We start from the raw sequence: 13,832 nt of genomic DNA on the forward strand, positions 1-13,832 counted from the left end.
ATTGCCTAGCATATGTGGAAAATAAAACTAGGTACCAAATGATCATGTTGGCATGTAATAAATGAATGTGAAAGCCACAGGCAGAAATTCTGAAATACTATTAATACTCTAATTCATATCTAAGCAAAGTTATAAGAAATATGCAAGTGTGATGAAAACAGCAGATGATGCTACTATTTAATCTTATTAAACTCATTCGACAGCAGAAGGTGAAGCACAATTCTGACAGTTTAAAGGAACTGTTTGCCCAGTTGCTCTTTAATATAAATTATAAATTTAAAATAATTTTATATTAAGCATTCTACTATTTATATAACACAAATTCATACTATTTAAGGTAATATTATATAGTTTTTTTGTAAGATGTATAGTAAATGGTATAGGATATTACTACTAAAAACCAAAAAGCAGACCCCCTGAAAAGGTCTGGGGGACCTCCAGTAGTCCCAGGGACCACACCCTGGGGAACTGTTGCTCCATGGTATTGTCCTTATCTGAATGATCAAAACTGTTGCAGACGCATTCATCCTGTAGGTGGCAAGAAGAGAGAAAAATGTTGAAGACGTGTGGCCTCCTCTTTAGGACTTAAAGCACTAACCTGGAAGAGGCAACATTATGCTATGCATGTGCTACATCCAAACTATAAAAGACACCCAGAAAATGCAATAATACTGGGCAGATAAGTTTCCCATATACTATTCTATTCCTGAAGAAGAAACAAAGAAAAATTTGGGTGGACAGGTAGCAATCTCTGCCACAACTGGGGTTATGGTCCCTATCTCACCAAGGCAAAGTATTTAACTAGAATCTCTGGATCTGTTTTTTGTGTTTTAAAATTTTTACTTGGATTACATTAACTCTAAGGTTTAATACGTTATATTTAGAAAACAGTTATTATTCTTATTAAATCATTTAGTTAAAAAGTTCATATAGGATATTTTATAACCTATGGAAAAAGCACCAAACTTTGCCTGAAACATAAATGTTCCTTGCTTTCTTCTTTTCTCTCAATCAGACACACCACTTCAATAGCTCATGGCCTGTCTAACTTTACAACAAGGGCTTAGTGAAGAGCTGACTCATTGGAAAAGACCCTGATGCTAGGAAAGATTGAGGGTAGGAGGAGAAGGGGGTGACAGAGCATGAGATGGTTGGATGGCATCACCAATTCAAAGGACATCAGTTTGAGCAAGCTCCAAGAGATAGTGAAGGACAGGGAAGCCTGGCTTGCTGCAGTCCACGGGGTAGCAAAGAGTCAGATACGAATTAGCTACTGAAAGCAACAATGGGTTGAGTTGCTCTGTGGCATGTGGGATCTTCCCGGATCAGGGATCGAACCCGTATCTCCTGCATTGGCAGGCAGATTCCTTACCACTGAGCCACCAGGGAAGCCCTCCATCAACTGTCTTATTGCCATACACCAGCAACTGTTTATACAGCATTTACATTATATAAGGTATTATAAGTAATCTAGAGATGATGCCATTCCTTTCTCCAGGGGAATCTTCCTGACCCAGGGATCAAACACGGGTCTCCTGCATTGCAGGCAGTGCTGTATTATATATTTGAAAGCTGTTAAAAGAAAAATCTTAAATCAAAGAGAAAAATCTTAAAAACTCATCAAACAAACAAGATGGAGATGATGTGAGGCGATGGAGGTGTTAACCTTAATGTGCTAATCATTTCACAGTATTTATGTGTATCAAATCATATTCATATACCTTAAACATACATATGTCACATGTAAACATACATATGTCAATATTATCTCAATATTGGAGAAAAAAATATTGAATTACTAAAGGCTATTATAACCATCTAATCATTACCATTATTAAATTTGTAAGTGTTCCACAAATTTAAGGTGTTATTAGAATTTTATTGTCATCATTTAAGCACTAATGTAATTACTAGAATGCTTTTATAATCTATTACTAAATTGATCAAAGATGCTAACCTTTTAGGAAAAAAAAATCCATATACTTCCACATATTACAATATACTCAAAAGAAAAAGCGTTCATTTCTATATAAGAGATCTTTTTTCATTCAGTTTTATTTTTGTTCCCAGGTTTTGCAAATCGTTTTTCAAAACCCAAAGGACCAAGGAACCCACCATCAACTTGGAAAATTTAAAACAGCTTTGGAATATTGCCTGCAAGTGAATCTGTAAATAAAACTAATAGAATACTGCTAGCTAAAATAAGTGTATATTCATAATATCAACCATGAAGATATGGTAATAATGTTCAGATCAGATCAGTCACTCAGTCGTGTCCGACTCTTTGCGACCCCATGAATCGCAGCACGCCAGGCCTCCCTGTCCATCACCAACTCCCGGAGTTCACCCAGACTCACGTCCATCGAGTCAGTGATGCCATCCAGCCATCTCATCCTCTGTCGTCCCCTTCTCCTCCTGCCCCCAATCCCTCCCAGCATCAGAGTCTTTTCCAATGAGTCAACTCTTCGCATGAGGTGGCCAAAGTACTGGAGTTCCAGACCACCTGATCTGCCTCTTGAGAAATTTGTATGCAGGTCAGGAAGCAACAGTTAGGACTGGACATGGAACAACAGACTGGTTCCAAATAGGAAAAGGAGTTCGTCAAGGCTGTATATTGTCACCCTGTTTATTTAACTTATATGCAGAGTACATCATGAGAAACGCTGGACTGGAAGAAACACAAACTGGAATCAAGATTGCCAGGAGAAATATCAATAACCTCAGATATGCAGATGACACCACCCTTATGGCAGAAAGTGAAGAGGAACTCAAAAGCCTCTTGATGAAAGTGAAAGTGGACAGTGAAAAAGTTGGCTTAAAGCTCAACATTCAGAAAACGAAGATAATGGCATCCAGTCCCACCACTTCATGGGAAATAGATGGGGAAACAGTGGAAACAGTGTCAGACTTTGTTTTTCTGGGCTCCAAAATCACTACAGATGGTGACTGCAGCCATGAAATTAAAAGACGCTTACTCCTTGGAAGGAAAGTTATAACCAACCTAGATAGCATATTCAAAAGCAGAGACATTACTTTGCCAACAAAGGTTCGTCTAGTCAAGGTTATGGTTTTTCCTGTGGTCATGTATGGATGTGAGAGTTGGACTGTAAAGAAAGCTGAGCACCAAAGAATTGATGCTTTTGAACTGTGGTGTTGGAGAAGACTCTTGAAAGTCCCTTGGACTGCAAGGAGATCCAACCAGTCCATTCTGAAGGAGATCAGCCCTGGGATTTCTTTGGAAGGAATGATGCTAGCTTTAAAAGAAGACCAATATGCAAATAAGTGTCAGAAGTTTTACATTTCATCTCATTTACATTGGGTTGGAAAGCACAAATAGGAGTTTGTTATTTAAACTTATGTACAGAGAATGCTGTATGAGAAAGTTTTAGAATGGACTTATTTTTCCTTTTTAGAAGTTATTTTTATTCTCCTTTACCTTTCTACCTAAATATAAAGTTAAAAGATTTGTAAAAATTTGACCTCAATTAAATGTCTACATTCTCAGATGTTACTATAAAAAGTGTTTTGAAAAATCTTACCTTGTGGTTGCAGTACAAAATTACTGCTTGTGAAAATGATTGATTCTTGGGAGTTATTTCTGCCATTTAGGAGTACACATCCTTTTCCAAGTGCTGTGGGAAACAAAGTAGTGAGAAAAGAAGTTACACCTAAAGAGAATAAAATATATACTTAATGACAGTAATCAGCCTTTTGTTTGGATATACCAAATAACAAGATGTTCAATTCCTGAAAAGCTTTAGCCAAAGTTGTTCAATTACCAAATCTAGAAAAATAATCAACAAAATAGTAGGGTGGGAAGCGGGAAGGAGGTTCAAGAGGGAAGTGACCATGCTTACCTATGGCTGATTCATGTTGATGCAGGGAAGAAACAAACACAATATTGTAAAGCAATTATCCTTCAATCAAAAATAAATAAAGACAAAACAAAACAACAAAGTAGCTGTATAAACATGCTTTGTTTATACAGTAGCATTTTTTCATTTCAAAGGTCCTGTAAAACATGTACAACTTATATCCAACTAACCAGAGGTACTATTAAATTTTTTTCTATATATTTTCTATATATATTTGCCTTAAGAAAGTTGATCTTTCAAATCTACTTGTATATAACAACCAAGTTCGTGGGTGATTATTACAAAGGATTCCCCTTGACTAATAATGATTTCACTTTAAAAGTTTATAACTTTATGAAAATGAAATAGACATTTGTTCTTCAACATTGTTCATTAGGAATCCCAATAAAGACACACATTAGATGAAATGTTACCTTTTTATTGTATAGTGTACTGTATACAAGAGGTGCTCAATAAACTTTCTGGTTTTTAAACTAACTTTATAGTGTTCACTGAGCTGAATACTTCATGATACTAGTGGTATCAAACCACAGTGATTTTATCTTGAGTAGTTTATTGTAATCAATTACTTCCAAATATCTTTATCAAGGCGGTAAAATTGTAACGTGACGATCAAATTGTAAATAAATTTCCGATCAAATTGTAAATAAATTTCCGGGCAGAAAACTTGGTGAGTAGTGATGATTTCTGGAGTGTGTTATGGTAAACACACTTCTCAAATTTATGCAGCCGTATATTTACGATTTGCAAAAATCTTAAGAAATTTCAAAACATACGTTTCCATCTAGAATTTTTCCGCAACTGCAGGAACGGATTTAAATAATAGACAGACTCTACCTTTCCAGGCACTAGAGGGGCTGTGACTCGATGGAGAGGTGGGCGGCGCTCAGCGGGCTCCCAGGCAATTCTTGCACCTGCCTTGTAGCGCCTGTGCTTGTAACCATAGCAATTACTGCCCAGGAAGAGGTTCAGAAATGTCTGATTTGCAGCTCCATTCTATCTTAAAGCAAAATCGCCCTCATTTGCTATGGTACTATGTTCCCTTTTCCTCTGCATCTCATCGCTTGTCCAGGGTTGTAAAAGGCCGGAGATTCTTTTACCTCACAAAGGTTAAGAGAGGAATAGCAAACTGAAAAGTAACTATGGAGACCACCTACTCCGTGTAAAATGACGAAGGGGCACACAGAGATGATAATGGGAACGCGCCTACAGACTTCGAAAGCTATTAACATTGTTTCGGCCGTTAAGGCGGTTGGCGGCAACTCTCCGCCCAGCGGCGGTTGCGTCGCAGCCCGAAGCGTGACTCGGCGCACGCTCTCTTTCTGCTCCTCGGCTCGACGAGCTAGCGACGCGGCGGGGGCGCGGGGAACTACTGCTCCCGTGAGGCTCTGCGCGGCCTTGGGTACTTTACAATAGAGCTCGGTCGGAGGGGCCAGCGGAGAAACACCGGGAAGTGCCGCTTCCGGCATGTTCAGCTCTGGACGAAGAATGGCCGAGAAGTGGAGGGTGGGGGAGAGACTCCAATGCCCAGCGGGCCGTGCGCGGGCGGCGCTTGCGCGATACGCGGACGGGGGGGCGGTCGGGCCATTTAAATGTGTGTTTGTGGGTGAAATGGCTGCGCAGGTCGGAGCGGTGCGCGTAGTACGGGCGGTGGCGGCGCAGGAGGAGGCGGACAAAGACGGGAAGGAGAAACCCCACGCTGGGGTCTCGCCGCGGGGAGTGAAGCGGCAGCGCCGAGCGAGCAGCGGGGGGTCTCAGGAGAAGCGAGGGCGGCCGAGCCAAGACCCCCCTCTCGCTCCCCCTCACCGGCGGCGTCGCAGCCGCCAACATCCCGGGCCGCTGCCGCCAACGAATGCAGCCCCAACCGTCCCAGGCCCTGTTGAGCCTCTGCTCCTGCCGCCTCCGCCACCACCTTCGCTGGCACCCGCCGGGCCCGCTGTCGCTGCCCCGCTCCCGGCCCCGGGCACCTCGGCCCTCTTCACCTTCTCGCCCCTGACGGTGAGCGCAGCCGGGCCCAAGCATAAGGGCCACAAGGAGCGGCACAAGCACCATCACCACCGCGGCTCTGATGGTGACCCCGGCCCCTGCGCTCCGGGAGAGCTCAAGCACAAGGACAAGCAGGAAAACGGCGAGAGGACAGGAGGGGTGCCTCTCCTCAAGGCCCCCAAGAGAGGTGAGAGCAGCCGAACTGCCCCGAGCTCGGGCTCTATCTGGGTCTCTCTCTGTTTCGATATCCCGCCCCTTTAATCCTGAAAGACGCCTGCCCTCCGCTTACCTCCTGCTGCTCTCTTCCCCTAAGCCCACTGGGGTGGACCCTGGATTTCCATCCGTCGACACCGTCTGACCTACTTGAAGCTTCTTGCTTCGAGGCCGAGCTGTCAGTTTCTAACCCCCTTACCATTCCCCCCTCCCGGAGCCTTTACGTTTGTTTTCAAAATCGCCAGGGTTTCCGCGCCTCGAGATCCTTGGCATGGGATAGTATGTGGGGTATTAAAAACTGTCTGAAGTAAAGGCTTGTCGCTAAAATGTCCCCCCGCCCCGTTTTCCTTGATGGAAAGCTCCACAATATTAACGAGTATGGTTTGGGGCTATTAAGGAGTTTGAATTTTTACCGAGATTAATTAGCTGGACTCACAGGTTGCCTTAGCTTCTGAAAGATGAGATATCAAACACAGTTTATCTTTTTTTTTTTTATGTAGAGGTAAAAATCATTTTTAATTTTCAGGAAAGGGCTTTCTCTCCTCTTCGATCCTGGAAAATAGGACCAGCCGAGCCTCTGAAAAGTGGAAATGTTCAGTAGGCGATAGTAGAGACAAGAATTCCAGTTGCATTTTAATTTACCTGGCACAACAGATTGAGAATGCATTTATTTCCAGTAAACTTACTAAAGTCAAGAATATAATCCAGAAAATGTAGGACTCTACTAAGTGAGTGTGGGTTCTAGAGAAATTAGATTCACAAAAATTGCTGTTATCCTATTCGAAAGTACCTGTAGCATTTATTTTCATTCTCTTTGGTGTGGGGAGGGGGGGGGCGGATAAGAATTTTGACTATGCCATGTATTTGTACTTTGTAGGTGATTTTATGTAATTTCTTAGCATTATCTTCTGAAGAGTTTAAAATACTTCTGTGTTCTTAGTACTGGGGCAGTTGAACTAGTCTTTTAGTCTCAGGTTGGGTGAGTTTTGGATTTCTTACACATATTTGGTCTTAACCTAGGGCTAATCGTTTCGTTTTGTGATGGTGCAGTTTGTTGGAAATTATTGCTCAGTAAGTTTTTATTGAATTGAATTAAATTTTTCTTCCTTTGTTGGTATCTAAGTCTTATCCTGAGGAATAGAACTTGTGCCAGATGGACAGGAGTGCCAGTTTCCACCACCAGTATGCAATAATTTTGCTCTGTTTTATTTTTACCTTTATTTTTCACTTTCTTATTTCATGTGTGTATGTATTTTTGTGGGTTTTAATTGTATAGAGCCAGAGGAAATCTTAGAGATCATCCAAATCAAATTTGTATTGTAGAAGAGTGAAAACCCAGGCCTAAAGTAGTGAAGAGACTTTTAATCTAGTCACAGTTAATTAGTAACAAGTACCAAAAATTAAAAAAAAAATCATTGGCATAATAGGGAGTAGAACCCAGATCTCCTGAATCCTAGTTCAAGCTTCATCCTAGTTCAGCTGCATGGTGTTGCTTTTTCATATTGCTATTCATTTTTTCCAGTTCTTTGCTTACCTTTTCCCTGTTCTTTGGCATCAGAGTGGCAGTAGCCAGTTCCATTTAGAATTTCTGACTTCGCCTCCTTTTATGGGGGGAAGCAGCAAATGCATGTATAATTCACAGTGTGTGTCTCTGAAAATTGCAGAGGCCGTGTCTAAAAAACAAACAAAAACAAACCTTTAACCCAGTGCTGCCTCCCAGAACTTTTTTCCCGTGATAAAAATGTTTTCCATAAATGTGTTGCCCAGTGTGGTAGCCATTAGTATGTGGCCTTTCAGACAAATCTTGAAGCCTTGGCTCGTGTGACTGAGGAACTGAATTTTTAATTTTATTTCATTCTAATTATTTTTTAATTAAATTGTTCCTTTCAGCTAGTGGCTACCACATTGTACAGTACAGCTCCAAGCATTTGTGGTTTGCCAGTGTGTTGAAGGAAAAGTGGGTTATAGTGAGGTCATTTAAACATTTTAACTTTTTTAAAAATTGAGATATAACTGATATGTAACATTATATTATCTTTAAGTATACAAAGTAATGATTCAGTATTTGTGTACATTGCAAAATGATCACCACAATAACTGTAGTTTAAACAATTTGACTTTTGAATGAGACTTGGTTATGTATTCTGGAGGGAAAGGTTCCCTGGTCAGATACATTGAGGGAAAAAACAATATAATAGCCTTCTAGATACATGACACACACTGACATTTTAAAAGTTCTGAGAATCTTGCAGAAAATAAACTGGTTTAACCTTTGCTTAATCCAGGCTTTTGCACAACACTTTGATGGATACCTTTTGTTTTCCCACTGAATATCTTTATACTTGGTATTGTGATATGCTGGAGGCATGCCTCTGGAATCAATCTGAGTGTAAATCATGGCTCCACCACTTACTGTGTGACTATGGACAAATTATCTTAAGCTACCTCAGTTTCAGTTTTCTTATCTGTAAAATAAGGTTGAGGTATTTCTTTTGTAACCCACTCCAGTGTTCTTGCCTGGAGAATCCCAGGGCCGGGGGAGCCTGGTGGGCTGCCGTCTATGGGGTCGCACAGAGTCCGACAGGACTGAAGCGACTTAGCATAGCATATTTCTTTTGTAAGATTGTTTGTAGCTTAAGTGAGACACTATGTGGAAAGCGTTTAAAACAATGTTTGGCTGTTATTAGATACTGTAAAAGCTGCTTTTTGTTATTTTGTTATGCTTGGTCCTTGAAACAACTCTAAGGTTAATAAGGAGAGTTGCTCGACCCTTGTTATTTATAGAACTATATCTTCCCTTATCCTCAGATTTTCGGGAACTCTTTTAACTTACTTTGAGATAATTATATATTCACAGGAAATGGCAAAAATAATACAGGGAGGTCTTTACCCTACACTAGTTTCCTCCAGAGGTTACATCTTACATAACTATTATATAATATCAACACCAGAAAAATTAACATTGTTACAGTGGTGTGCCTATAATTTTGTGCTGTTTTAACAGTTGTAGATTAGTTTACCACCACTGCAGTCAAGGTACAGGACTATTCCGTCACCACAAAAATCTCCCTTGTGCTCTGTCTTTGTAATATTAGAACTTACTGTGTCTCCTCACCTTCCCCAATCCCTGGAAACCACTAATTTGTTCTCCGTGTCTATACTTTTATCATTCTGAGAATGTTACATAAATGGAATATATAGTGTGCAGTCTTTTGAGATTTTTTTCCATCCAGCATGTCCTTGAGATCTATTCAAGTGGTATGTATCAATAGCTCACTTATTTTCATTGCTGAGTAGTGTTCTATGTTACGGATATCCACAGCTTAACTAGTGACTTGTTGAAGAACATTTTGGTTGTTTCCAGTTTGGTCATTTTGAACAAGGCTTCTGTGAACTTCATGTTCAGGTTTTTGTGTAAACGTGAATTTTCATTTCTTTGTGAATGTAGTTGCTGGCAAATGTATGTTTAGGTTTTGTTTTTTGAAGATATGGCCAAACTATTTCCTGAAATATCTGTACCGTTTTACATTTCCACCAGCAATGTATGAGAGATCTATTTTCTCTACATCCTTGCCAGTATATGGTATTGTTACTATTTTTATTTTACTGTTTTAGTATGTGTAATGATACCTCATCATGGACTGAAATTGAATCTCTCCAATGGCTGGTGATATTTAACATCTTTCCATGCCATCATTTGCTGTCCATATAGTCTCATCAGTAAAATGTGTCTTTATGTCTTCTTCCCATTTTCTAATTTATTATTATTTTTTGGCTTTTTTATTGAGTTTTGAGAATTCATGTATTACAGATTTGTATATACTTTATCAGAATAATGGTTTGCAGATATTTTCTCCCACTCTGTTATTTGTCTTTGCATCCTCTTAACAGTGTCTTTCAGAGAGCAAATATTTTTAATTTTATTTCAATAAATGTATTGATTTTCTTTTATGGATTATGCTTTTGGTGTCACGTCTAAGGTCCCAAGATGTCAGTCCCAAAGATTTTCTTCTACTGTTTTTCCAAAAGTTTTTTTTTAATGTCAACTTTTACATTTGAATCTCTGATCCATTTGTGTAAATTTTGTATAATATGTGTGGTTTAGGTTGAGGTTCATTTTTTTTTGGCCTATGATATCTAATTGCTCCATCACCTTTTGGTGAAAAGACTGTGCTTCCTTCATTGAATTACTTCTGTACCTTTGTCAAAAATCAATTCCACTGCTTATTTTTGTACAACCTATGAGCTGAGAATGTTTTTACATATTAATTGGCTTGAAAAAATATATGACATGTGAAAATCATATGAAATTCAAGTTCAGTGTCTAGAAATAAAATCTTATTGGAACACCACTCTTCTCATTCAGATGTATTGTATACATTCAGAGTTTTTGCACTGTAGTAGTATAGGCAATAGTTGGGACAGACAGTATGACCTGCAGACTTACTTTCTGGCTCTTTGTACAAGTTTGCTGATCTCTGAAGAAGGCCATTCAGCTAAGAGACACGTTTCTACATACCAGCCAAACAGTACTCAATCCAAATTCGTGTATGAGTTAATTATGAATTTTGACTCAGACATTTGTAGTTGCTCAGGCTTCCCAGGTGGCCCTAGTGTAAAGAATCTTTGTAATGCAGGAGGCACAAGGTTCAATCCTTAGGTTGGGAAGATCCCTTGAAGAAAGAAATGGCAACCCACTCCAGTGTTCTTGCCTGCAGAATCCCCATGGACAGAGGAGCCTGGGCGGGCTACAGTCCATGGGGTCACAAAGAGTCAGACACGACTGAAAGACTAAGTACAGCCCAGCATAGCACATACAGAGAACTGAGATAAATAGATAATCTCATTTATCAGAGCAATACCTTCAGGGACTGATATATTTCTTTACTTACCTAGAGAGAGAAGAAGAAGCCTTTAAGGACATATTTATATAACCTTAATAATGTTATTTTTGTGATTATGCAGAATTATCATGTAGTGGGCACTCAGTAAAATATTGTTTGACTGTGTGATGCTCCATTTATTGGAGGTTCTTCCAGGCCATCTCAGGTCTGTTGATTGTAGTTAGATAATTTTAATTTTATCATCTAGGGAGAATAGATCTAGGGAGAATAGGGAGAGAGAAGGCAGAAAGAGGAATTTTGGGGTCAGACAGGTAAGAGTTTAAATTTATTTTGTCACCTGTTCCCTTTGTGACTTAAGTAACATGGGCTTCCCAGGTGGCACAGGAAACGCAGGAGAGGTAGGTTTGATCCCCGGGTGGGGAAGATCCCTGAAGAAGAAAATAGCAACCCACTTCAGTATTCTGGCCTGGAAAATTCCACGCACAGAGGAGCCTGGCGGCTACAGTCCATGGGGTCACAGAGTCAAACACGACTGAGCATACACACATGCAGAAGTAACGTATCTTGTTTCAAGTTCTGTTTTCTTCTCTGTAAAAAGAATTTATATATCTCCTTCACTGGTTTGGAGATTGAAATAAACACACATGATCCCTAGCAGACACTTAATAATAGTTTTTTTCCCTCTTTCAGAGATATCTCCCCCTTTTATGTGATTGTCTGTGGCCCACCACTAGCTCTAGTTTTGATATCCCAGAATTATTACCGGTTATTTCAAAGAATGTTATAAAATATTATTATGAAAGTGATAAAGGTGTTGAGAGGACTTACTGTGTGTCAGATACTGTAATGAGGGCTTTATATTCATTGTCTCATTTAATTCTTACATAACTCTGAAATAGATACTAGTATTAACAATGTTTTATGTGGTAAAATGAAAGTTTAAGGAAATTTATGAGCTTTCCCAGAGGTGTTATATATCGAGTATTTGTCATGTTTTGGAACTGTTCTAAATACTTTATATGCTTTGTTTCATTTACTCTGCACACTGATTTTATGAGGAGATACTGTATTTCCTCCTATTTTACCAGTGAGAAACAGGGTATTAATACAAAGACATTAACTTGCAAAGGTAATACTGCTAGGAAGTGTTGGGACAGGGATTCAAATCTAGCCAATCACTTTTAAACACCATAATTAGAGGGGTTGTGGGTAAAACAAGGCAGTGTTATTAAGTGTACAGTGATTACTAACATGATGGCCTTCCAAATCTGCAGTTTTTTGTTTTTCCTTTTGAGTCAGGTTTTTATATGGAGCTGGAAGAACTTTTAATAAGACCAAAGAGTATTTATTTGAGAAAGTTAGCCTTTATTTATTATGATTCAGTTCAGTTCAGTTCAGTTGAGTCGCTCAGTCGTGTCCAACTCTTTGTGACCCCATGAATCGCAGCACACCTTAAAAAATTATAATTGTTTTGCTTTTGCTTATCCACCATCATTTTTAGAAATTGAGGATATTACCTGTTTTTCAGTTCTAAGCTATAATTCAAGCATAAGAACGGTGTTGATGAATTTAAATTTTGTAATGTGAAACAAGGTAATTTTTTTTGCATTAATGAAGGCTTTCAATAGTGATGTTAAATAAATGGTACTATTTAATAGTTGATAATATATTAATGGTATTAGCATACATAAGGATTTTATGGATAGTGTCATGTATTAATCTATAGTTATAATGCCCTTCTTTAAAAGACAGCCAGCAATTTATCTCTCAAATGTATATCTTCCTCTGTAGCATTACATACTTCTCTTTAATCTGATGACAATAAATAATAACTTTTCCACTGTAGGGAAATACACTTGAATACGTTCTCTGGAAAACTAAAAACTCTCTACTAGAAATAGAAGGATTGTGAAGACTTTAGACATTGCCCTTTTTAAAAAACTAATATGTAATCGATATATAACATTGTGTAAGTTTAAGGTATACAGCATTGATTTGATATATTTATTGCAAAGACATTGACTTTTAAATAACATTTTTAATGCAAGGCAAGATAACTTTGGTATCATTCTCTAAAAGCAACAGTGACTAACTTCCTGCAATAACTTTTAACAATTTTGTGTATGTATGCTATTCTTAATTAGTTGCTGTCACAATAATACAAAAATAAATTTTATTCGTGAAAATTCATAGTATGATACAGGTAGTCTCAAATTTTTCTATAAATGCAGGCTTTCTTTATATGAGCCTTAGATAAGAATCAAAATTTGAAAAATAGGATTAGTGAGGAGATTGACATTTATTTCATATTTTAAACTTATATGTTTGAAATATGAGATTGCAATCAATTTAAGGCCCTTTTCATCTCCTTGTGCAGTGGTTTTTTTTGAGATGGACTGTGTTGGACTAATTGAATGGTTCTGATATAAATGAGTAGAGACTTGACCATCATAGAAATACCATTGGTAAGCTGGTGGTATAGAAAATGTGTTACAATCAAGGCAGCTTCTTCTTGGTGTTAATTTCAGTGGCAGATCTAGGTCACAATTCATCTTCTGCATACCAAATGCCTCCTCTGAAGCTTAAAATAACAAGACCTATTCAGAGGTATTTTTTCTTTTTATTTTTTTCCTGTGAAATTGCCAAAACATTTAGCAGAGGATAATTAGATGACTATTTTAAAATTGGTCTAACCTTTATATTTAATGGCATTAACATTTGGTTGCTTGGGAGGATTGCCCAAATTACTGATTTGATATATGAGAAAAGTATTAATTTTATTTGGTAAAAAATATAAATTACTAAGTATTATAAGAATTCTCCAAGATTTAGTTATATATTAAAGATGGCCTTTCCTTTTGCAACTTTAAACAATCTAATTACATTATATTTTGATATATGATTTCAGTTTACT

The 13,832-nt window shown here is 38.4% G+C and overlaps 2 protein-coding genes and 1 long non-coding RNA gene across 6 annotated transcripts in view; 2 read left to right on the forward strand and 1 right to left on the reverse strand.

Moving 5' to 3' along the window:
- Positions 1 to 4,352, forward strand: part of PTPN22 (protein tyrosine phosphatase non-receptor type 22) — a 58,896-nt gene extending 54,544 nt beyond the window's left edge. For 2 of the 3 annotated variants that reach the window (XM_024988885.2, XM_024988884.2), the window contains exon 21: positions 2,071 to 4,352. In XM_024988885.2, coding sequence (XP_024844653.1) covers positions 2,071 to 2,135 — 65 coding nt within the window. In that variant the 3' untranslated portion in view covers positions 2,136 to 4,352. The remainder of the gene's footprint in view (positions 1 to 2,070) is intronic. The other variant, NM_001192503.2, reaches the window with a different exon arrangement.
- Positions 150 to 4,801, reverse strand: LOC112445972 (uncharacterized). Its single transcript, XR_009493885.1, has 3 exons — positions 4,713 to 4,801; positions 3,540 to 3,632; positions 150 to 528 (listed from the first exon to the last, which is right to left on the reverse strand). It is a non-coding gene; the product is annotated as an uncharacterized lncRNA (long non-coding RNA).
- A 470-nt stretch (positions 4,802 to 5,271) lies between these two features.
- The window catches only part of RSBN1 (round spermatid basic protein 1), a 43,249-nt gene continuing 34,688 nt past the window's right edge, over positions 5,272 to 13,832 (forward strand). The window contains exon 1 of one of the 2 annotated variants that reach the window (XM_059883040.1): positions 5,272 to 6,048. In XM_059883040.1, coding sequence (XP_059739023.1) covers positions 5,343 to 6,048 — 706 coding nt within the window. In that variant the 5' untranslated portion in view covers positions 5,272 to 5,342. The remainder of the gene's footprint in view (positions 6,049 to 13,832) is intronic. The other variant, NM_001206227.1, reaches the window with a different exon arrangement.

The sequence above is a fragment of the Bos taurus genome, chromosome 3 (assembly GCF_002263795.3).
Source record: "Bos taurus isolate L1 Dominette 01449 registration number 42190680 breed Hereford chromosome 3, ARS-UCD2.0, whole genome shotgun sequence".
NCBI classification, from domain to species: Eukaryota; Metazoa; Chordata; class Mammalia; order Artiodactyla; family Bovidae; genus Bos; species Bos taurus.